Source organism: Atheta coriaria, unplaced genomic scaffold (assembly GCF_025399875.1).
Source record: "Atheta coriaria isolate IRGN ID8LTWV9N9 unplaced genomic scaffold, Caltech_Dcor_3.1 hic_scaffold_6_pilon, whole genome shotgun sequence".
Taxonomy (NCBI): domain Eukaryota; kingdom Metazoa; phylum Arthropoda; class Insecta; order Coleoptera; family Staphylinidae; genus Dalotia; species Dalotia coriaria.
The window spans coordinates 311,655-337,642 of record NW_027045448.1 but is presented as its reverse complement, the minus strand read 5'-3'; the positions used below and the strand labels follow the sequence as shown (position 1 = coordinate 337,642).

The following is a 25,988-nucleotide window of genomic DNA, read 5'->3' as shown; positions in this document are numbered from 1 at the left end:
GCATTCCTTCGTTGGTATTGTGAGTGCCGGTTGTGTGTTTCGTGTGTTCCAGTGCGATAATTGTTTACTTTTATGTGCAACGTGTTTTAAACATTTTTTTGCGTAATTTATAATCAAATAATTCAAGCAGTGCCGACTATGTTCCAGTAGTCGCCGTAACTATGGTAACCAGAAAGAAACAATATTAGAAATCGGCGAGTGAACACTGAGTGCATTCGTGATAGCAGCAACGGCTAATCTCACTACAAATGAACAAACCGCGAAGAACCAAGAAGAATCCACAGACTTTCTCGTCATCGTTCGGGTGATGCTGCCGCTTCTTTTGTAAACAGGTATGTTACAAGTTGATTGTATGTAAGTACTCGTAAGTTTCGTTGTGAACTTTCTGGCAAATGTAAAGCATGTTAGCGTTAACGGTGGATCGTCGATAATTAGCAATTCCGTCGATATCGATTGCATGTTTGGAACGACATCGTTGGTTAACGATGTTTCCGAACATGTTAATTATTTATACCAGAGATGATTTACCGAAGACAGGCGCGATAACTGAGAGGTATGCCTGCACTGGTGCATTGATATAAACAAATCGTTGAAACACGTGCTGCTGGCCAGCGCCGCGCGTCGTCGAGAATAGTGAGGAAGGTCGCATGGCCAGGCCGTAGGGCTGAGCACGCCAACCTATAACAACAGCGTAGGTATGTGCACGAACACTACAAGACGATAATCTTTTGTGCAATACGACCGTGTGTGTAGTAGCGCTTGCAACTTGCAAGATTACTACCTCAAAACGTAGAGCATAATAAACTGAATGGATAGAAAGTGAAATAAATTGTCATCACTGAAATCATTTTATCTAAATTTATTTTGACATATAACATGATAGTATGCTGCACAACATGTGTTATGTTTGTTTATATTTTTTAACTGAATAAATTTGAATTAAATAATGCAATTTAATGTTTTCCGGCCTACCAGGTATTTATTTTAAAATATTGTAAGACAAATTGTCTGCAAAACTATGTGTTTACAATTTTTGTTGTTTTTTATGCATTAAAATACGTTTTATCCAGAAAACAGTTAAACAAATAGGTAATCATTATTATTAAGTGTTGCCTTACAGTTTTTGCCATGTCTTTCAAACTGCTTTATTCCAAGAAATCAATTGAATTGCGCTGAAAGCGCCGACGCGCCTCTTTGAATTTGTCTCATTGAACAAAATAATTGGCTTGTAGCAATTTCGTTAATGTGCTATACTCAATTACATTCCCAAAACACGTCATTCATGATTGATGTATGGAATTATCATAATTCAAACAAAAGTGTAATGTTTATTTTATAAGGCATTTGCGAATAAACACTGAATACATATTATGAGTTAAGATCATAATTTTATTTTAACGTATAAGTTGTGAACATTTTTATAACATAGTGCAGTACGTGAATAGAAATGATTAATGCACTAATTCAAACGATTACGATAGCTTACGTTATGGATTGACGTGCGTAGTGAATAACTATGTTTACCTATAGAGAAAACAAAAATAATTTTCAAGAGTAAATTTTCCACGCCATTAAAATCATTGAAATCGTGTAAAAACGTGGCATAATTTGGCAATGCGACAAATAAAAACCATATAACAAAACGTCTAGACCTAGACCCATGCGTTGAATGATGTATTTTTAGTCATCGCCCGGTTATATGCTCTTTTGCACCGATTTTATTATTCTCCGTATTCACACACACATATTTCACACACGTGCGTTTACATTCGGTCGAGACGACGCAATCTACACACTTGGCCAACAACACCGAAGCACAATTCGCTTTATTAGCGAAACACACTGAACAACTATAAATGTTAAAAACTAACCTACTAACACAACTTCAGTATGGTTTAATATTTTCGTGCGTACGGTTGAATCGTCGCGAGTATAATTAGAATATTTGAGTGCCCACCCAACGGTATGGAACGTGTCGCGCTAAAGTGAAGATTAAAAACAAAACAAAATTGAAATTGAACTTGCATAATTCAATTGGAAGTCATGGCAATTGCAGTAAGTACACTAGAATGCATTCGTTTTTATTCATGTAATAACAAAGCGCTCAGGTTAATTGAAAGTGATTTGTGGTATTGATTAATGCTGTTTCATCAGATTTGTTGTAAATTTGCGGTTGTTCCGTGAAATACCATCAACACGTCAATTTTTATTTTCTGGAATTTTATTACTTGTTTCATTGATGGAAGAATAGAGGAGAGAAGAAAAGGAGTTGCTGAAAATATTGTTTGTTTATTTACCGCAAGACAAATATTATATAGGCAACCAGTAGTACATCTTAATTATAGAATGGTCACATATGTCTCATGTAGTTCTTAAATTCGAAAAATTTACATGAAAACATGTTTAAAATGTTATCAAAATATGAAATTTATTTGAGTTGTAATATATTCGATGTTACCTACTCGTACATATGTATAAATTACCCAGATTTGTTTATAACTTCCAAATATATCAGGTCATTACGCAATACTTAATTAAACCGTTGACCATGTGTGGGTCTGTCCGAAATTCGCATTGTTCGAGAAATAAAAAGGTTGCGCTTGTCGAGATTACACGTGTGTTAAATTACGGCGAAATTGATGTGCGAGCAATAAAACCGGTCCGCAGCGATATCCACACGCATGTATGACACTTATAATTCATTCATGCCGCGCTCGCCTGATGCCAGTGCGGCGTTGGCTTTAATCACATCGCTCATGTGGAATTTTTGTACCAAAAGAAACAAAAAATGACATATCACATGCACAACATGAGTAAATTACGTTATTTATAATATTTTCACTTGTTGATCTGCATTGTATCAAGTTAAATTGAACGTTAAATGAAAATAACCGAATTAACATGATCAAAGAAAAGACGAGCTGAACGGAAATTCAATATTTACCTCAACTTCACTTAATTCCAAGTTCAATGTGAGGACGCGTTTACATTTAACTGAGTGAGTGGATGATTTACATCTGTGGTTTCGTATGACAGTAACAAATTAAATGTCTAGTTTCACATTCAATGTAGCAATAATTATTTCTGCATACCAAAAGCGAGTCTTCATAAATATTTATGCTACTTGTTATAAACAATTGTACAGTTCAATGACCATAATTGGCGGCCTTCGAGAGTCGAATACTTGGTAATTCAAATGTTGCAAGTCTTAAGAGATTTCTAAAATATTTATCAGATACTAAACAGTTTTTAATTTCAAAAATTTGTTTTTATAAAATTACAATCATTTGTTTCAATTGTAATCTAATGTAATGTAAAATATGAAATTTTTAGACATTTGTTGAAAATAAACGTTACTTTCAATGATGGATTTTGAATATGAATGAAATCAAGTAAATGCGTTGCGACCCGTTTTTAGCATTTTATTATTCACGACTAAAAGGTCGCATAATTTAAATATTCATTGATCTAGATGAAAATGACTGCGTTTGTAATCTAAATATATATATTGGCGGGTGTCACCTCGACAATAAATATCAATAAATCAATCTATATAGACACACGCGCAAAAGAGTAGCTTATACAAGCCTGAATGTAAAAACTGCACGCATATTTTTTAAACACATTTCAACATCAGGCTATTTCTAGGATAGTTATTGTTATGCAATTAAAATAGTGTGCGCGTAAGCAACTGTCAGCAATTAACTGATTATTAGAAGTCAAGAACGCATGATCAATAAAACATTTCGTAAATTAAAAGGATATTACAATTTAATATTAATTTAAAATATCGTCAGTTTATTTTTAAATTAGGGAAAGTTTTCCGCAGATAAATTTAAATATTTGACATGCACGAGTCGCCAATTTAGAAAAACGTTTAAAATAATTACAACAATTTGTGTAAAAATATTTCAATGCATGAATTTTACTGCTCTGTTATCGAAGGACCGTAAAGATAAGCCATGTTTCAGAAAACAGTGCCACACTCATTACTCACAATATTATAACAAAAGAGATGGCCAGGCGACATTTCCTTCAGTATCAGACTTGATAATATATAATTATATCGTGTTCAACTAATAAATCATAACTATGCATACACATTTTCCAGTTGCAAGCGCGTTGACAAACAATCAGCTAGCTACACCGATTCATGCATACTTACACACCAACTTCGATAATAAGCCCACAACAAAAATGATCGTAATGCTGGCCATTAAAATTTATCCGCATTTTATGAATTACACGCTCGTAGCAATGACATTGAAATTGCGCGAATCACGAAAATACTCGTCGAGGTCTAACGCGACTGAACAGTCATGCCAACCAAAAAACTTTATACCGACCACAATTATGAAATGGAAGTACCTACTCATTCAGCATCAAAGTGGGAAACACACGTGAAGTCATGTCGGCGGAACTTGCACGCAAACGTAGGCAGTCGCCATTAGGAAAAGTGATTATTAACCGATTTGTCATTACAGCATCGTGATGATGAGATAAGATTTAGGATTATTTGTGTTTAGATGACACAAATTTAACTGTTATGTAACAAGTTGTCTTTAAGTATTAAATATCTAAGTATATTTAATGTTAACTTATTTATATAGTTATGGTACCATTATCTACCGCGAGAATAATTATTTATTGTTTTTGTTATTGAAAAATTTTAATTCCAAATTTCTTAAAATTATATTGGATATCTGAAAACTTTATAATGAGAAGCTATTAACATTAAATATTAACTCATAATTAAATATTAAAAATATTTCGGACGAAATTGTTTTAAAATTTTGATTGATTTTTGAGTAGGTAGCTATTTAATTATTAAAACTTAGAATTTTTTCCATGTATATACGCCATGACTATATTGTAACAATTTTAACTTACTTGGCATAACAATGTTCTAGTTTAAAAACCTCCATCCCAAGTCAGGTTCTTGCTCTTGCTCTTGGCGTAATACTCTGAACTGACTGACACCTCAGCTGCTCGCTGAGGTTTCACTTCGTTTCTACGTAGGACGCCTGACATTCAGTTAGCCGCAACAAGTCGTCTCGAAAAGAAGTATTTTTGTAACGACTGCTTAGTATTCAAGTTGATTAAAACATTTTCAGTAAACAACTCCTGTTTTTTGATGTTCGTGATTCGTAAACAATTGCATACTTAACTATGATCATTATCGAACGAAGTTTAAAATAAATATGTGAGATAATATTATGAAGTACAAAGTAATGAGTCAATGAGACAATTCCACATCGCAAGCAGCATCTCGGACAATTTTTATACTAAGTAGGTATTTGATTATTTTTTACGACTTATTTTTTATGCATTTCGTGTGTGGACATAGTTTCGCGATTTAATAGCAGATATTAATCACGCTATTTATTGCGATGTGTGTTTGTTTTTGGATTCATTCTTAGTGTGAACAGTGAGTAGTAGTATTTTGTGAGCCGTGCAGATAGATTTTGGAAGAAAAAAAAGTGATTATGCAGGTATTTATTGTATGTATTTATTAATTTGGGCATAACTATATAACTTTGCATTTCTCATCGGATTACACCTGTTGTCATGGCTGTATATGTATATTAAGTGTGTAGAATTAATTGTTTATGGCACATGACATTAAATTTTCATAACACTGATTTAACACACTTCAAAATTGTTTTTTAAACACACAAATCAAATGGAATTTCAAGTATTGTTATAAGATACCTTCTTACCGTGAAAGTGTGACAAATAAGCAAACATATTTTAACCAAACAATCCAGTTGTATCTACCTTTATAAAAGCTGTAATGGTATCGCAAATTGTTTCCCGATAATTAGCTAATAACTATAACTATTGAACTATTACTCTCACCCCTCCAAACGTTGCTACGATCGTAAATACGTCGTATGAATGACGTTATCATTTACGCGTTGAAAATGCTGATACGGCGGAAGAAATAACATCGATACTGTTAACAAATTATGCACTACTTCTAATTGGTGTGCACCTATATGTGTGTATTGTGCAAATATGCATAATTACATTATCCAAATGGGAAATCTACAGTCTGGTTTCTGTTGTTTCCTAATCGAAAGCTCACAATTATACATTAAAGTTACGTAACTACTATCGTAATCAATATTTATTTTACAAGCATTTTAATTTGTTTCACTTTAATTGAAAATTTTGTAATTGGAAATTTCAAGCATCGTTTGCGAAAACAAAACCCCTCTGAATCAAATTTTCGGTAAACATTAATCGTATTTTTTAGTGCGCTCGTGTCACAACACAAATTGCACTCTGTTGAAGTTCTGATAAGAGATAATTGCTTTTTGTGTTTTTGTAATGATGCGTTTTCATTGATATGTTTTTTACAAATGCGGCTATTACCTATACACCTACTAATTACATACTTTTATGTCTTTCATTTTATGAAACTCCAATCCGTTACACGCTGATTTTCCCATTTTTATTGTTCACGTTTGAGGAGAGTGATATTGAGTGGGAAAATATTTTAAATGTGTTCATGGTGAACAATAAATGTTATGTACTCGTACTAAATTAAAATTCGATATTCAGCTTATTCAAGTTGAACGCATTATATTATTACAGCCGAATTTTTATCTTTTAAGCACTTATAAAATTATTACGTCGTAAATCACCTTAAAGGTTAATCCCTTCAATTTTTATTGATAATGCGATAAAATTAATTATGTAAGATATTACATTGATTGATGTGATTGTGTCTAATTCATTGAATTTGGCGTTTTGTGGATTAAAATGTTAAAACAACGGATATGACACATCTTATTATTATTATAATTAAATTAGCTGAAACCTTGGCTGAAATCTTATCCAGAATTAAAATTTATAAGCGGAATGTTTCGGATCTTAGTTAGGTATTCAAAAAATCTTTCTTTTGAAAAGGACCTACATTTGTTATTTGTAACCAGAGAAACAATTTGAGTTTGTGTTTCTTTCAAGGTTAAATCACAAATATTCTAGCTAAGGAATGAAAATTGTTATGATATTATTTATCATAGGCAATATTAGCATTTCTTATTTCTTTAAATTAAAATTGAAATTTTTATTGATGGAGTCGGTATATAATTGTAAATAGTTGCGGGCAAAAGCTATCTTGTTCTAAAGTGTAATTTGAGCAGAATTTATTCCCTAACAGCTCAATGGTCTCAATTAAATATGATTACACAGAATTATTATTGTTTTGCGCATTTTCGCGCTGTTTTTCTACATTGTTCATGTATGTTTATGACTTAATAATCACACACTCAATTGGTGTTGTTCGAAAACAAATCCTTGTCGGACCGCGTATTTAGTTACAAGTGTGATTCGCACTACACTTATTGCCTGACTGCGGACAAGACAAGACTACGACAAACAATTCTTAGGTTTTACACTAGGTGTCTAGTGACGGTTTACTCACATAACAAACAAACACATCAGTTGCTAATCTATATCGACGTAAATGATGCATCGTATCGCACCGGTAGGCATAATTTCTACTGTCAATTCGAAACGTCTGCCGCTCTCATCTACAAATATGTACTCACATGCACAATCGTATTTGTCACCTCGTGATGCTCACGCACACCAGTTTGCTTCAACAACTGGTTGTAACCATGACTGTGTTTATTAGTAGCGATATACGATTATCACGCGTGTGCATGTGCGAACTGTAGTGCGTAACTGCCAGCTTTCAATCGTGACGATTTATTTCTGGTTTCTTTTTACAGAAGTTTAAAAGTTGCCGGCGTTCCCGCATCGGGATTCATTGTTCCAGCGACACCGTCGTGAGCGACATCAATCGGACACGAGAGTTCCATCGTTAGAGAATCGCCACTGTGCGCGGATAAATCAGTGATTTGTTGCTGTTGGCTGTTTTTTTATACCCTCGGCTACACATCATTACGGTGCAAACCCCAGCGGCGACAACGGATCACCAACGGGCAACGCGACCGATCGCGATCGCGACGTTCGATTCGGTATACCCCATGTTGACTCAATTACTGTGCGCAATTACCCGTCTTGGGAGGTCCCCAAGGAAAAAATATTTCGCGCCGTAATTTTTTGTTTTTGTTTGTTGCGTTGGACATTAGTGAAATTTCTATTTTTCTAATATAATTAAGATTAGACAAGACAATCACGTATTTTAATTAATTTTAAATTAAAAATTTAAATTTAATCTAAGGCTTTATAAACACATCGATAACTCAGTGCGTAATTAGTGACTGCCCACGGACATAGGACACAAGCAACAATCAAGAAATCAGGATGGCGAACGCCGATAAAACCAATCTACGTAAATTGTCCTTCCTGGGATTCACCAAATCACAACGAAAGGTTTGTTATATTTATATATTATTATTGTTAAACTGTTATTTGTTGATTTTTGCAAAAGTTTTTGATGATTTTTGTTTGTTCTTGATCGATCAATGACAATAAAATATACATTTATTAGAAAAACAATTAGCGCAATTAAAACATGTGACTTTGCTTGGTGTCTGGATGAGTGTAAAGTGTTAAAGTGTCGCGTGCACTTTTCAATTCTCTTTTATTATTGTCGCGATACTTATTTTCAGCGCGGCCATCGCAATCCGAGTAATAGAAAGCCGACGACGCTCTTGATTACAAATATTGATCAAAACAATTCAATTCAATAACAGGATCTGATTGAATGTGTCATAGTTCAATGTTCATTTCGATCGATGGGCGGCTTCACGTGCCAGATGAATCGAATAAGAATATCAAAAACGCGCACTTCACCCGCCTCTTATGCCGACCGCAAACAGGAACGAGAGCTGTGTTTAATTTTCCATCGCAATCGATTCGAATTGCATTGTTTTAATTGCCTATTGAATTCGAACATTGAAATGTCCTTTTTAAATATGTCGTATCTGTCAAAAGTCAAAACGCATTTAACTTGAAGCATTTATTTGTACCAGTATGTACCATTGTGTAATTAGAACAATTAGCGTCTGACTTATGTTAACGTTGTTTCATAAGTTAACATAATTCTATTCTGGTACTAATTTTCATCGTGTTGGAACTTTACCGCACGATTGATTTAATATTTCATAATTTTATTAATAAATTAGGATCAGTGCTTACTGAAAGTTACATGGATTAAGGTTAAGGTCACACCAAATTAGTGTGCGTACTTAAACAATTAAGGAAATTAGGAAGGAATTAAGCTTTTTTTGAATCCAAAAAACAAGTTTGTTAATTCACTGTATTACGTGAGAATCGCACTATTTTTTTAAAAATTTATTTATTAAACCTTTTGTTTAAAACATGCCCTTAATAATTTCCATTTAATTGAAAGTCTATCTAAAGTTTCTCAACTGCAGAGCCCTTTAAGTGACACGCAAATAGATTATTGATTTTTGGTAAGGAAGTAAAGTGAATTGTAATTAATTATTTATACTCCTGGATTTATTGATTACATATTATTACGTGCCACATTTTAAATTACTTCATTACTGTAACCAATTGTTGTATATTACAATATCAGAATTATTCTATATAATATTCCTCTGCTATTAGTTGGGGATTAATTTAATCTATGCATTGGCACGTGCGAAAAACAACAGATTTTCTGTTCTCGCGCAAAAAGACTACGATGCTAGTGGCACGTGTTCGACCCTTTTGGCTCGCGGAGGCTGTGTCCCGCACCACGCACTAGTACACCCCTTACTTGACCCGATTCATGGCCGCGATTCAATGTCGTGCGAGTCTCCAAAATCAGCCGGTACGGTACCACTCGCACAATGACACATCCAGCATCGAACAGTCCCATCCACTTTTCAAGCTTTGCATCCATGTGCGAACGCGTCATCAGGCCCCCGCGAGTTGAGGAAGCACAGCCCGTCGACAATGACCTTGACGATGGGGCGGTAGCACCTAGCACTGCATGCGCAGAGTGGTGTATCGACCAGAGCGCCGGCTCCGGTGGCGGCGGTGAAGCGGCTGCCGCGCGCTACTAGGAGCAGCACATCCTCCGCACTAGGTCAGTGCTCGCGGACGATCGCGGAACATCCAGCATCCCGAACGCGCGCGCAATTCTGAATCCCGAAATTTTCATTCAGCTGTCTTCGATCGAAAATGGGCGCGTGAATTCTAACATAAAAGTTTATCTTTAAAAATATTTAAAAAAAGTGTTAATGATATTTTTGTCTATTTATATCTAAACTCTTAATTTTCATCTTTGAAATAATAAAATTCGGTTCAAATCGAAGAAGTTTATTTATAAATATTTAGTGTACGTGACTGAGGTCTTGTCGCGAGGAAAATTACCCACCGTGTCGTTGTTTTAAACAGTTCACGACTCGTGCAGCTCTCACCTCTTTTCGCACAGACTTCGGATTTCGTCCCTATCGTTCCACTTACATCTGTAAGGAGCAAACACGCGTTTGCCATTCATGTATTCAACGTATTCGCATCGTTTGCGTACTGTTCACTGTCCGTGCCGCGACATTTCGGAGAATTTTCATAATTCATTGCACGTCCGATAAGCGATTGCTATTGTTGGCGATTTCGTAAGACCCACGCGGACAGGACACACGCGTGTTATTTAGGCACAAAGCGACAAAAAGGACGCACCAAACTACAAAATGAAGCGCAAAAAAGCTTGAAAACCTTCCGACCACATTTCCATCGTCTTTGAAATGTGATTATCGCATCATTCCTCCCTATAATCAAACGAGTACCTGTATTGAATCTACCTGAAAGCCGACGACGATGAAAATAGTCTTAATGGTGCAAACACAGAAATATTTTTCTACGGAAATAACAGGATATAAAGTTATACAAGTATTATAAAGAGGAGCTATTTTTACACATGCCATTAAATTTTAATAAACGCATAAATGATGCTGCTTCATTCCATAAAAAAAATCATATTTTAAACGTTATTAAGTGTCAATAAACCAGCAACAAGAATTGTCAACAAATGCAATTAACAAGTGGGTGCATGTGCGTTCTTAATCGAGTTGAAAATAGTGCCAATGTCGTTGGTTATGCCTACGGAGCAATCGTCGGCGTTGACGCATCGCTCTGTTTTGCACAAAGTGCGGGGAAGATTGTTGAAATGGGTGTACAGACTTAAGGTAAATAAGACGTTGTAATTGTGATAAATACTCACATGATTATCATGCGGTAACGATGACAATTTTTCCGCTTGTTTTGTAAATTTGCATGATTAGTTTAATATATCTCTTTGGCAAATATATTTACTACATACGATTTAAGTTTATTTTCGACTACTTTGGGACTTGTTATGGTTGTGTTTTTCCATGACAAGAAAAACCGCATTAAACATATGATAGCACTTTGTCTGGTCGATATGTAATATAACGATTTTATGGCAGATGGCGAATAAACAATCGTTAAGTACTAGTGCAACAAAAACAAATAAATAAATATCCGCAGTACAGGCGTTGTGTTTTGCGCCCTGCGTTCGTTAGTTTTTCTTTTTGGTCGTTCAGGGATGCGATACACTTAAGCGGATTAATTCTGAAATAAGCTTTGCAGCTTTGCGTGGCCTCAAAGTAGGTGCACGTGTTTGAATGCTTACGGTGACAGTTTCACTCGTTTAGCTGTCTCTCGAAATTTCAGTCATTTCAGTCGGCGATTGCTTGCAATGGCACCTCGATCATGTATCCTATTGTTTTATTACTATTTTTACTCGGAGTCGTATCGATCATGAATAAGATTGCTAATCTGTACGTATGTATATTTTATTGTCGTTTAAATAGTAATATTAGAATATTGTGCAGTTGTTGGGTATGACAGGAATTGCTTTGGATGTTACAGAAAGATGGAAGCCGAGACCCGAACGATACCGAGGTCTATTTGGATGAAGAATGTGCGAAGGTGTTTACTATGGATAGCGGGAATGCGGAGAAATTCGATTTAGAGAAGTTACACGACGACGCGTCAATATCAGGCGAGGCGAGAAATTACGGCGAGAACGAATATGCATGTGAGTTGTGTAATAAATAGATTTCCTAGTACTAATTACAGAATATAAGGAGAGAGTGAAGTGACGTGATAATAGGTGTAGGTATATAAATTCAAGAATTGTATATTATGTGTATAAAGTGATAATAAAGTAAGTTTTTACTTTTGATAATAGTTAATGATATTTAAAGTCAAGGTTCTTATTATGCGACGTTATTATTATTGATATTTTAGACATTATTTTGTGATATTAAAAATTTCATTTATCCTAAATTCTTTTATAAAAGTTATGTTTTGGTTTTTCGCGTAATGATAGTTATGTTATAGAAATGTTAATTTTCTTACCAGATCTAACATATAAAACTAAAATTTATCATTCATTGTACAAAATCAAAAATATTGAATTTTTCGGCTATTTCTTTAATTTGTTCAGTTCTAATTTCATTTGATATCTTTATTTTGTTTTTCATTTATTCTAAATTACCATAAACAGCTTTAATAACATGCTATTTCTTCTAATTTGTTTTTATGGTGTATACAGAATATACTCCTATAGACATATCAATCAAACTATAACTATTTATGCTTCCTTCAATAACAACAATACTTGTCTGATTTCTATGTGAAATTTCAGAAATCGATTAAGACGTTCATTTTTAACGATAATAATTTTAATATTTCATATTTCACCAAAAAATACTTTTCAATGCTTTTTCAATGCCAAACAAACAAATGTTTTGAATCACTATTTTCATTCTATCCATATCATCTGCGGGGTAGTTTATATAACAAATATTGAATTTGAGTTTTGTTATCTATGCAGATTTTTCCAATGCAGATTTGCAACTTTGTCAATGGATTGTGACAGTAGCTAACTAACTCTATCATTGAGAAATAAAATGGTATCAACTTATTTTATATTTCGCATTCCGATATTTTTAAAATCAATTTAATTACTTCGCGTTTGCGCTGTGATTTACGATTATGTGCAACCGACTATAGGTATTATTGGATTTTGCGCAATTTTTGCTCCAAACCGTTGCGATAGTTACGTCAATTTACTTTTTAAAATATTTGACTTCCCCGATAATACTTTTTATTATGTAGGTTAAAAATCTTCACTTTTTATGTCATAAACTCTCCGCGTTTTATTTATTCATTTTCCTGGCTCAAAATTTAGATTTTATATATGTATGTTATTGCTAAACGTCTCATAATCGTATGGCCAGAAATCTTTATCATGCATGTATAATTTTCCACTCATATTTGTAGAATTGAAGAATTTATTCTGTATTGTTTTGAATTTATAGTGCACCGGAAGAAAAGTTACCCGCATATGCATGCACCTTTAAAAGTGCCCAAGGTCCGACGTCGCAGCTCCTCGCACACTACAGTCACCGCATCAGGCACTCCCGAATCTGAAACACCGACTACACAAACGAGCCAAACACCAGCACACGAGTCTATCTTTTCAAGTCCTGGCACTGGCTTGGTAACTATTTCTCACTTGGTCGAAGACGAAAGTGGCACTGAGTCCGAAGGCGTTCTCTCCGACCCATCTGGCTACAAGTCGCACGACCTATCACCGGAAAAGAAGGTTCAATTTACACCTGGCGATTTTCAAGGAATACCCGAAGATGACGGGCAGGAGATCAAGCCAGGAGATGATAAGAAAGTTCGCAGAAGGTGAGTGTATTAAAATTATCTGTAACAATGTTTATGATTTGTTAGTAGAATAATTAACATACCAGAAAATGCTAGTTCTCTGTGGATTATTTAGGATGTTTATGCGACAATTGATGTTTGTTTATTTAATACCAATTTCGTGTTAATCTATATACGCAACAACCTGTTAATTTGCGTTCGTACACTTCCACGGTTCGAAAAACTCGCACTGACGATATGTGTTGTCTTTATAATTACCATTTATTTTTAATTATTTGGCCGCGAATACTAAAATGTGATCTTCGTGCGTGTATTGTCCCAGTGCCAAGTTTGCCTCATAGTCGATCCTGCATAACAGGCAACACGCGCCTAGTCGTTGCGAAGTGATCAGTAGAGGACTATGTTAACGTCCTTTCTGAGCGTTAGGTGATAGTTTAAATGTGGTTTAAAAAAAGGCTTAAGTCATGCCCATTTCTTACGAATCCGAGGCGGACGCTCGACGACGGTAAATTCATTAATTGTGCGTCTTGTGCATCGAATTTAATATATTAACATAAATTTAATTTGTGTGCAGCCGTCATCACCACATCCACCATAAATTCCGCAAATATTCTCTGCCGGACGACTCGAGCCGTCGCCAACACTCACATCGTCGCCATGTCGCACCGGAGAACTACAACAAAGGTCGGCGTGTCTCCACTCAACCAGAGGATCTACCGCTCAAGGAAACTGATAGGGACCAATTGGACAGTCACAGGTCCGATGATCCTCGAGGACATCGCCGCCATCGTACCACACGGCCATCAAATGCTTCCATGGTGCACATTGGCAGGGGCGAACAACTCAATCAAGTCTTCTTTAAGAAGATGTACGATCACAGCCCACATGCTGTAAGTTTTACATCTTTTTTTTTTTTAAGTTTTAAATATTTACACAGTTGATTCGTAGATATTCGTTGAATTGGACGAGATCGACGAGAAACACGACGAACGTGAGTGGAAGGAAACAGCCCGTTGGATTAAGTATGAGGAAGATCTTGAAGAGGGTGTTGATCGATGGGGTAAACCTCACGTAGCATCGCTGAGTTTCCATTCGTTGTTGAATCTACGCAAATGTCTGGAAGACGGACTCGTGTGTCTTGACATGGAGGAACGCGACCTGCCCGCGATCGCCTATCGCATCTCAGAGGACTTGTACAAGGAGGATCTAATTCGCGAAGACGATAAGGCAAAAATAATGCGTATGCTGTTGCTGAGGCATCGTCACGTCAACGAACACCATGACAGGCGCTTCGGTTTTCATAAGAAACACAGCTACACATCGCTGCAGGTAAGATTAGACCGTATAAGTATGTCGCTGACTTGTTCACATCGTGAAACAAATAAGACTATGGATATGTATATTATGTGACACATTTTGTGGTGGTGGTTTACTTGCAGTCGTTATGGCTGGAAGACGGGGCAGCATACGACGCTATGATGATGGCACGTTGTTCGGTGTGCTCTGCACAGGGTTCTCTGTGCCCGCCGCACTTATTACACCGCGGCTCAATCATCTCTTATCACGTAAAGTCAATACCTGTTCTAGCTGCTTTGAGTTCTCGAATTTGTTCGTTTTTTTTATCAAGTCTGAGTCAGCCAGACGCTTCCGCTTCACTATGTTTAATTACACATTAAATGGATTAATGTTATGTAATTGTTTGGGTTTCTTCGATTTGTGATTTTCTCCTTTTTTTATTACATTTGCATGTAAATGGTCAACAAATCAAGGACATTCTTTGGTCATTGTTTATAGCGTGTTTGTTTTGTTTTGTCTAATATAGAACTTTTGACATATTTATAACTCCCACATGAATTGTTTAGAATCTCCACGATTCCGAGCGGCGGAAAACAATTGATGTCGGCAATAGCGTAAAGAACGGTCACGCATTGGATCCCGAAGGAAAACTGATAAGTTCGGACAATCACGCAACCATTGTTGACATGAAGGAAGAAATGTATACAGCTAGCAATGAAGATTTAAAGCGCACGCAGAACGACACCATCCTGCGGCGTATTCCGGAAGGGGCTCAAGGTACAAGCGTGCTAGTAGGCTCGGTGGATTTCCTCGAACAACCTGCAATCGCATTCATTCGTTTGGCTGAAGGCGTCGTTATTCCCTCTCTTATCGAAGTTAACATCCCAGTGCGTTTCATATTCTTATTATTGGGACCAAAAGACGCAAAGCTCGATTATCACGAGGTTGGCAGGTCTATCTCGACGCTCATGGCAAACCAACAGTTTCATAATATCGCATACAGTGCTGATAACAGAAAAGTTTTGCTCTCAGCGATCAACGAGTTTCTTGACGATAGTATTGTGCTACCACCTGGCGACTGGGAACGGCAGGCACTTCTACCGATCGAAGAAATTAAAGCGAAGAGCCAGGCTATCCGCAAGCGCAAAGAGAACGCGCTAAAGAAACAACATGGAGAAACCAAGCCGCTCCTGACTGCAGATGGCGGAGATGGTAAAAAACCGCCGTTTCCGAACCCGCTTGAACGAACGAAACGACCTTTCGGCGGGCTTATCAATGATATTCGCCGTCGCTTTCCAGCGTATAAGAGTGATATACTCCATGGTATGAATGCTCAATGTGCAGCGGCGGCTATTTTCATGTACTTTGCCGCTCTCTCGGGTGCAATTACATTCGGCGGATTAATGAGCGACAAAACAGAGAATTACATTGGGATTTCAGAGACTCTGGTTGCGACAGCGGCCGCCGGTGTTGTATTTGCACTCTGTGCTGGCCAACCACTCGTGATCGTAGGAAGCACTGGACCACTTTTACTATTTGATGAAAGTCTGTATCAATTCTGCAAAGCCAACGACATTGAATACCTCACCACGCGCGTTTATATTGGTATTTGGCTGGGCATTATAGCGCTATTTGTGGCGTCTCTAGAGGGCAGCGTTTTCGTTAAATTATTCACGCGCTTTACAGAGGAGATATTTTCGGCTCTGATTTCTCTATTGTATATTGTTGAAAGCGTTATGAAATTGGTCTTCGTTTTCGGTAGACATCCGCTGATGTTTACGTACTGCGATAATCGTATCATGGCAGCATTAGTCGGCAATTTGACTGAGTTGATGGAGAACTCAACCGACTTTAGCAACAACACTGCACTCGCATCCATTCCAGAAATAGATTATTATCCAATGAAGGATGAAAGAGGAAAGCCTATCAATCGACCTAATACGGCCCTGTTTTGTACTATTCTCGCGCTGGGAACTTTTGCTATCGCCTACTACTTGAGATTATTTAGAAACAGCCAGTTTCTAGGAAGAAGTGTAAGTGAGCTATTAATATTGTCGTTGCCATGATCTTTCCTTCAATGCCACAACCATTATTTTACTTGGCAAATAGCTTAAAGTCATTGTTACCTACCAAATCCTTCTGACCTCGTTTTCCTATTTTCAAAGCCAATTATTACTTCACACTTTTGGCAAAAAAGTACTGATTCATTTTGTATTGCTCACAGGCTCGTCGTGCGCTTGGGGACTTTGGAGTACCCATCGCAATCGTCATCATGGTCTTCATGGACTATATGGTACCCGAAACCTATACAGAGAAACTGAGCGTGCCCGAAGGATTGTCCCCCTCTAACACGGAAGTTAGAGGCTGGTTAATCAGTCCGAGCGGCACTAATGAACCTTTTCCCTTGTGGGTAGTTGGCGCGTCCTGCATCCCCGCAATGCTCGTGTACATCCTCCTCTTTATGGAAACACACATTTGCGAGTAGGTATCTGTAAGTTTGCAAATAGGGAAGGCTATTAAACCATACATTTATGCGTTTAGATTGATTATGGATAAGAAGGAACGTAAACTCCAGAAAGGCAGTGGATTCCACCTCGACATCGTACTCATCTGTCTAATAAACGTGGGCTGTGGGTTTTTGGGAACACCGTGGATCTGTGCGGCAACTGTAAGATCGGTGGCGCACATATCTGCGGTGACCGTCATGTCCCGGACGCATGCCCCCGGCGAGAAACCTCATATTATCGAAGTGAAGGAGCAAAGAGTTTCCGCATTGACTGTTTCCCTTCTGGTGGGTTTATCCGTGCTAATGGCTCCGCTACTTCGGCTGGTTCCGATGTCGGTGCTGTTTGGCGTATTCCTTTACATGGGCGTTGCATCCACGGATGGCATTCAGTTCTTTGACCGCATGAAATTGTTCTTCATGCCTGTGAAACATCATCCGCAGGCGTCCTACGTAAGAAGGGTAAGTGGAATTTATTTTCGTACTAACAATCTAGCAAAATGTGATTACAATATCGCACTTTTGCCAGCTTTGTCACGAGTGATTGCAAATTTAAACTGTGATTCACTCATTCCAAGATATTTCCAACTATGTTTATAACAACTATTTGTCATATGATGCTGATTCACTCCGAAGACAATTCCGCGCAGAATGTAAATATTTATATACAGTTTGCAAACACCTTGTAGGATATAATTAACTAATATAATTGCAAAGGCTCGTAGCGATCGTTAAGACCTGGCAATTAACGCGATTATCATTGCGTGTAAAGTGAAAATTAACGTCCATGGGGTCAGGTCATAAAGTCATCTTTGTGAACCTACGCACGCATGCATTAAAAAAACACATAAAAGGTAGGAAGAGGGTGTGTGTATGACAGGCGGCGTTGAACAATAGATGCATTATATCGTTGTCGCTTGAGTGGTTTTTCAAGTGCGGGGTTTAGTTTTATACCGCTATACCGCAGTGGGTGTATCAGCGACTTAGCATTTTTACTTCTTTTTTATTCCTGCAGTGTAGGACGGTTAATGAGAGTCATCATTTCCTATACGAAATAAAATTTATTTGCACAATTTTTATGAATTACACATAGTATATATAGAAATATAAAATTAAATTTAAATTAAATCAGTTTTAAAATGGCACAATGCTTTCAACGCATAATGTCAATCAATAATATATAAATGAATTCCCTTAATTACTCGATAATATGGGCACATCGCACATGACTACGAATTAAAGTCTCACCATCGCATTCAGAGCCCAACTCTTTCCTGTCAAACACGCTCGCTATCAACAGAAATTCATAAATTACTCATTCTAGTAATAATATAATACAATAGTTATTTTGTGATATTTAAAATTCTTTACTTTTTGTTCATCAATTTAACACTAATTCATTGGTATCGTTGAATGTTTAGCTAATTTTATTCGGATTTAATTTTCCATGGAACGTTTCGGTTTAGTTTGAATTAGTGTGTTTGTAAACGTCTAAACTACTGTAAAATTGATGGCAGTTTGTATGGAAATAATTTAGGCTAGTCGTGCCGCAATTACGTTTTTTTTATCACTAGATTTGGAACTAACATTACTCGTTTATCATAGTCTTAAATGAGGCTAGTTAAAAAACAAAGTCGCTGAATGGCAATTGTGGTGGCAAATGTTATGATACATGTTTGCGCGTTTTACAAATTTGGAAAAGCCTGATTACATACATGCCTCTTACATTACTCACGGTATGATTAGATACATCGTAAAGAAGTCGTACATTGAAGCAATTCTTTTGAAATAATAGCCTTGTCTCTCAAATTCTCAATACGATAGATGATAATTCAATACATTACTTAAAAGTTAAAGTTATTTTTCGATTCCATGTCAACCTTGGCGTGGTCGATCTTGTTGCGATTAGAACAGGCCCTTCTTTTTCTTCTTACCATCGACCGCCTCCCGACTGCCCTCCAAAGATCGCCGACGCAATTCTTCTATCGTCACCTGATTTTCTTTCTCCCATTGCTCCTTCTCGAGCTCGAACTGCTTCCGTTTGTCCTCCAATTCTTTCGCCTGCTGCTCTAGCTGCTTCTTAGTGGACTCATGTCTTCGAGTCAATTCAGCTTCACTGTCCTTCAGTTTCTGTTTCTTTTCGCGGACCTTCATCTCGAACACCTGTTCCATTTCGGCCTCCATCTTCTTCATCTTTGCATCGTGCTCTCGCTTTTCCTCGTCCATCTGAGCGAGTGGATTCTTGTTCGAGCTGCGGGTGGGTTTGCCATCTGCGCCCAATCCTGCCAATTTTCGGCACCGATAGTTCTCGTAATGAACATTATTAGTTACATCCTTTAAATCTTGTAGATGTGTGCGGATAACCATATTGCGCAGCGCAATAAAATCGCAGTGTTCTAAGTTTTCGACCTCAGCAATGCCCCATGGATATTTCCGGCCGCGCATCTTTTTGCCATCTTGTTCGATGACCACGTTCGAGCCGACGACTGCAAACGGCACGCGATCTCGTAGAGACTTGTTTAGTTTATTCTCCTCGTCTTCTTCTGCCGATTCGGGAAACTCGTAAACTTTAATTTTGTGCTGAGCTATTTCATTCAGCACTTGCTTTTTGAATAGGGTGCATTCATCTGCAGTCAATGTGTCAGCCTTTGCTATTATGGGAATAATGTTTACTTTATCACACAGCCTCTTCATAAATTCAATATCCAACGATTTTAGGCCGTGTCCAGATGGTTGAATGAAATAAAGACAGCAGTGAACCCGTTGATCCGTGGATTGTTTTCGTGTAACTCGCGCTTCTGCGTTCAAGAAGTCTTCATACTTGCTTTCAATAAACTCTATGATTGGCACCCAGCAATTGCTATTATCGACGGCATCGCCGAATCCTGGTGTGTCTACCATAGTCAAATGGAGGTTTACACCATTTTCTTTAAGTAAAATTTTTGTTGTTTCAACTGCCACTGTTTTCTTTAGCCTCTGTGTTGGGCCGGGATAATCAGCCGAGTTGTAAATGTCAGTCAAAAACATGGAGTTAATTAAGGTGGACTTACCCAGCCCAGATTCACCAACTACCATTAAAGTGAACTCAAAGCCTTTCTTCACAGCCTTGCGGTACACTTGATTCGGTAGATTGGCGAAACCGACATAACCATCAAGCTCCCTAGGCTTTGGCTTCTCTTTAATAATGTCTGGCATAGTTTCTTTACCTTCATCTTTGGTTGTTTCTGGCGGACTCAGAACTTTATTTGTGTCTGTGGTCTTTTCTGTAGAAGGAACTTTAGCTAATCGATTAGAGTCTTGCTTAGGTGTAGTCTCTGTTGCTGGATTGAAAAACATTTCTCTTTTAATCTGCACTGATGATGGTGCTGTGGCTTCTGGTGTGCCACTTCCATTTGTATGTATCCCATTACTGCCATTGTTTGTGGTTGTATTGTTAGTGTTGTTGGGATCCATGAATTTTTGCCTCAAGGCAATCCTGTCCATACTTGCCAACCTATATGAGCCACCAATACTGTCCTTATCTCTATCACGATTTAAACCACCGCTGCCAGCATTGAAACTGCTTGTATATTTTGGTAGAGTGGGTGGTGGTGCTGGTTTGTTCTCCGGATTCCGATTGAGCAGGCCAGCACTGGATGTGTACATGTAACTACTGGGCATAATGTTTGGTCGGGATTTAATGGTTGCTGTTGTTTGTGTTGTCGGCACTGTGACATTCACATTAGTTCCGCTCATTTTGTCGTGACACTCGGTGCAGTTCTAAAATCAAATATCAACTATACTTGCTGGGTTGCTGTGCTTTATCATGTGATTGATGTGCGTGTCGGTTGAAAAGCCGATTTTGCGAACGCAGCAGACGCTCCGCTTGATTGAATAAAGAACGCGTACCGGCACCGAGCGGCGTGCACTACGGAATACACAAATTCGCGTCTGGTAGAAGCACACACACACACACACCACTCCACGGCTTGTAGCGGGCGAAAACGTTCGGCGGCGTCGGTTAGCAGTTAGTGTTTATAATGAGCGTCGAATGATGCATTTTTAAAACATTTGGCGTATTTCGATGCACACAACTGGTTCTTGGTTGATGTTGAACGCTCATTTGATGAGTAATGTTGAACTGGTCAGCCACGCCCGTGGCGTCCTCAGCAAGCACTCGATTGGTTTTGCCGCTCTTGCTCGCGCGCGCGTCTGCCGGGGCCCTGTGCAAGTCGGCTGCCGGTTTGTGTGTATGCGCGATGCGCTGCGTCGCGTTCTACCACTCCAAAATAATATCAGTACCCATATCAGTCTGAATCACGAACTCACTCACTAGAATACTCGCACTAATCGACTTATCGTTCGCCAAAATGTAGATAATTTTTTTTTCTATGACTCGAATCGAACCGTTTATGGTAAAATAGCAATGACTAGCGCACCAACGAGGGAAACAACGCTCGACTTTGAATACGCGCTATCGGAGGTCTCCTTGGTGGCAAGATTACCAAGCACGGCGGGCGGCGTTCACCCCTCCAGTTTCTCGTTTGCTTTGCCTGCTCCGTCTCTTTCAGCACGGGTGTTTCATGGGTTTAGCAGCAGGCGACCCGGTCGGGGGCGCTCGCATTCGCAGGGTTGCAATACATGCAATCGACCAGACAAGTTGTTCGTTTGCCCTAATTTCAGGTTCCGCATTTTTGGCTCTTGGCTCTATACAATTTCTTGTCTTATTTATTCATTCAACTTGTATACCCTCTAATCTGACATCATAATGAATTGTATCATGATATCATGAATTTCACCTAACGCTTGTCCGCGTACTTGTTACTTAAAAGTAAATTTACATTTATTGTTGCTTGGACTTAGTAAGTGACAATTAAGAAATGGTAAATGCTAAAAATGCACTTTAGCGCCATCTTCGATTGAAATATTCAACTTTAACTAGTATTGAATTTCTGTACCAATTTTGATCTCTTATTTAACTCTCTTTACATCACAATTTTCGTTATTTTAATTGTTATTCTTCTATTTGAGGCAGAGACAAATCCAACAAATCATAGATCACTAAAATCTGTCCAACCATTTTTGAGTAATAAGTGATGTAATTAACACGATTTTATATTATATACATGTACATAGATTAAATGTATATGCCTTTTATTTATGCTATTTATGCCTTTTATCGACAGAAATACTTTAAAATACCCTAAACGAGACCCAATTTAGTCCTGATTACATTTTTGAATTTATTGTGTTACAATAATCCACGTATTTGTGTGTTATATTGAAACTTGTTTTTTCCTTAATTTATAACATGTTTTAGTGTTTCTTTTTTATTCCAGAAGCATAATTAAAATGTTTTTCTTATGTTGCAGGTGAAAACAATAAAAATGCACCTCTTCACATTTGTCCAATTGATGTGTCTGGTGATTTTGTGGGTGGTCAAGTCCACCAAAGCGTCCCTGGCCTTCCCATTCTTCTTGCTATTGATGATTCCACTTCGCGGACTCCTCAAACATTTGTTCACGCCTGTCGAATTACGCGCCGTAAGTTTGTTTTTAATTACATTCCCAATTAGTGATGATTTGTGGGTTATCGACTTGTGTCCATATAGCCAAGTTCAATAGTCCAAGAATTTGCTGATTAAGTAATAATATTAATTATGCACCGCGCACAATACGAACGTGCAGTGAGTTTGCTTGTCGCCACAATCACACCTTCGATTTTTAAATGTCGTTGTGCTGAAAGTTCATGCAGGAACGTAGGAAGTTTGAGTGCCTAATTAAAATGCACATTGCGTGCAATTTTTATCCGGTTAAATCACAACGTTGCTTTGTATTTACATACCTGATTAGGAATTAAAACGTCTAAAATCTCTTCGTATAAGTTAAGCATTGAGAGTTTTTTTTTTCTTTTCTTTTTCTTGAGAAAATAATTACAGAGCTAATGTCTTTAACTAGTTTTTGCCGTGTACCCTATATTTAGGCTGTGCGCCTGGTAGTAAGTCATGGAATAAATCATCATTGTTTGCTGATGATGTGATGTTCGTTATGGCAGAATAAACAAACAAGAGCGTCGGTTCCACGACCTCTGCTGCTATCAATCGATATGTCTAACGATATCTGACTAATGCGCTGTAATCAGGCACGAACATTAGAATACCGTATGGAATTTAATTTCACGCACTGCAAATCTCTCAACAAGATTAGACCTTATCAACTAATACAAATAATACAATATATTTGACATAATAACACACTTAATCTATAAATATATGGAATGTTTTTAAATTTTATGTTTGCTTTCAATATTTTTGATTAAATATTTCTAACTATGTTGTTGATTTGCAGTTGGATGGCGACCAACCGGATGTGGACGATGACGAGCCAGATTTCTACGCCGAGGCACCACTTCCTGGCTGAACAGTAACTGTTCTCTACACACGACTTTTATGCATAAATACTTTATTGAAATCTTATCTTCTGAAGCACGTTTCGAACAAAATTAAACTAATTAATATTCGCGTCTGATTGATGTTCGCAATAAATGGTTGCGAGATGTAACTGTACCATAAAAGAATTCAAACCTCAAAATCTCGATTTTAATTCATTACTTAAGTGTCTAAAACATCTATAAAAAATGTTACGATAGCTACAGTATTACATAAATCTTAATCGAGGTTTTGATTGCGGCCACATTACTAATAAGATATGTTTTGTTAATATAATACTTACTGATAATACTGCGATAAATTTAGATGAAGATTATTAGATATTTAGGACGGTAGTGAAGTTAGGAGTTATATTATTCATCTGTGTGAGATTCCGAATTTCATCATTTGGATCCTCTAATTTCAGCTAGCAAATGTTAGAAGACTGTGATTAAAATTGGCCTCACTTTGAACTATTACTCTGACTGTACTGTAATATGGAGAGTATTTAGCCAGATATAGAGAAGAGGGATTATGTATTATGATCAAAAAACTATTCATATGCGTAAAGATATATCTTACAAACGTTTTGATTCATTGGATAGTTAGTACACAGCGCATTCGTTTTAGATTTTGTTCTCTATTAACGTAATCGGAAGTGTAGCTTCTCAAGAAGTAATTTATTTTTACCGATAAGCAATAGATTAATAAGATTGATAAATAAATAATAAATATACTTAATTATATTTTACAAGTGCATTACTTTTTCATATGTACATTTTATTTATGGCATTCATACATATCCAAACCATCCCAATGCCATTTAAAATTGTCAATTTTATAATATGTAATTTGTAAACATCATGTGGAAAACACCCTGTATCTCGTAAATTAATTGACTTTATCAAAGTTTCTCACTGCTATGTCAGAGTTGGAGAGTTCCACTACACGATGAATACCTTTTCAACTTCCTAGCCCTTTTGTAAGTGCGCCAAAATGTTTAAAAACTAGCATATTTCAAAAAATTCAAAACATAGTGTGAAAAATACCCTGCATCTCCTGTATTAATTAACTTTTCAGAAGTTTTCTAGCGTCATATTGGAGTTCAACAGACACCCTTCATGATGCATTTTATTTCAGCAATCTAGGCCCTTCAATAGTTGGCAATTTTGTGAAAATTTGAAAACATGATGTGGAAATCGCCCTGTTTCTCGTGAACTAACTGATTTTTTAAATTTCTTAACGTCATGTTAACGTTCGAGAGTCCCTCTACACTATGCATACCTTTTTAACATTATTAACCCTGGGAAAGTGTCTTAAAATTTCTTTTGAATATTGCTGTTTTGTCCAATAAATTTAATTTTTGGTCGAACAACAGAGTTGAACTTACTTTCTTAAAATATTTTCGGTCGAACAACAGGGTCGAACTTTTTTTGTTAAAATTTGTTTTCGTTCGAAGAATAGGGTGGAACTTATTTTCTTAAAAATATTTTTGGTCGAACAACAGGGTGGAACTTATTTTCCTAAAAAATTTTTCGGACGAACAACAGAGTCGGACTTTTTTTTCAATTTCCTGTGAAAACGGCGAAACTAAATTGCGATTATCTCGAGAACTAAAAGGGCTACGGCAAAAGGACTGCATATTGTTGATCCTTAAAGAATTCTCTTCAAGATGGCACCCTTCTTAAAAAAACGACCAAAAATGCATAAAAATATTTAACGAAAAGATTTTTTATAAAAAAGGCAAAAGATTTCTCTTTTTTATCTTCGAAATTATAAATTCTGTTTTCGGATTCGGATAGATCATTTAATTCTATATCGATTATTTAAGTAACTTTTTTGGCTAGCATTTACCGTTTAGTCCTTATTTGCAATTTTTCAATAGCGACAAAACCAGACTTAATTAGGGTTATTATTATCAAAAAGCTTTATTTTAAAACAAAATTTTATTAAGATAAACTATGAAGAAACACATGTTCTTCTATATTAATTTTTATTTTTTGCTTAGGAAATGATCGAGAAAACGAATAAACCAGTTTTTCGCACTTATCTTGAAAATCATTAGAGATAAAAAGAAACGGGTTTCATATTCGTATGTAGAATTAAATTTTACATTATATAAAATGTTAAAATTTACAGTTATCAAAACTT

General features: G+C 36.9%; 2 protein-coding genes across 11 annotated transcripts; one reads left to right on the top strand and one right to left on the bottom strand.

Annotated features, from left to right (window-relative positions):
- The first annotated feature begins 192 nt into the window (after positions 1–192).
- On the top strand, positions 193–24,583 carry Ae2 (Anion exchanger 2). Of its 10 annotated transcripts, none has more exons than XM_065304085.1 (12): positions 193–332; positions 7,743–8,349; positions 11,821–11,989; positions 13,278–13,653; positions 14,207–14,522; positions 14,581–14,961; positions 15,072–15,197; positions 15,495–16,961; positions 17,153–17,409; positions 17,470–17,893; positions 22,783–22,953; positions 23,758–24,583. In XM_065304085.1, exons 2-12 carry the CDS (start codon positions 8,281–8,283, stop codon positions 23,827–23,829), a joined length of 3,828 nt encoding a protein of 1,275 aa, XP_065160157.1. In that variant the 5' UTR covers positions 193–332; positions 7,743–8,280; the 3' UTR covers positions 23,830–24,583. The 10 variants fall into 10 exon arrangements, with proteins under 10 accessions (XP_065160157.1, XP_065160158.1, XP_065160160.1 ...); XM_065304086.1 differs by lacking the exon at positions 193–332 and adding an exon at positions 1,885–2,055; XM_065304088.1 differs by lacking the exon at positions 193–332 and adding an exon at positions 5,070–5,289.
- Positions 18,473–21,884, bottom strand: pnut (septin 7-like protein pnut). Its single transcript, XM_065304096.1, has one exon. The coding sequence runs from the start codon at positions 21,164–21,166 to the stop codon at positions 19,337–19,339; it is 1,830 nt and encodes a 609-aa protein (XP_065160168.1). The 5' UTR covers positions 21,167–21,884; the 3' UTR covers positions 18,473–19,336.
- Positions 24,584–25,988: the final 1,405 nt, after the last annotated feature.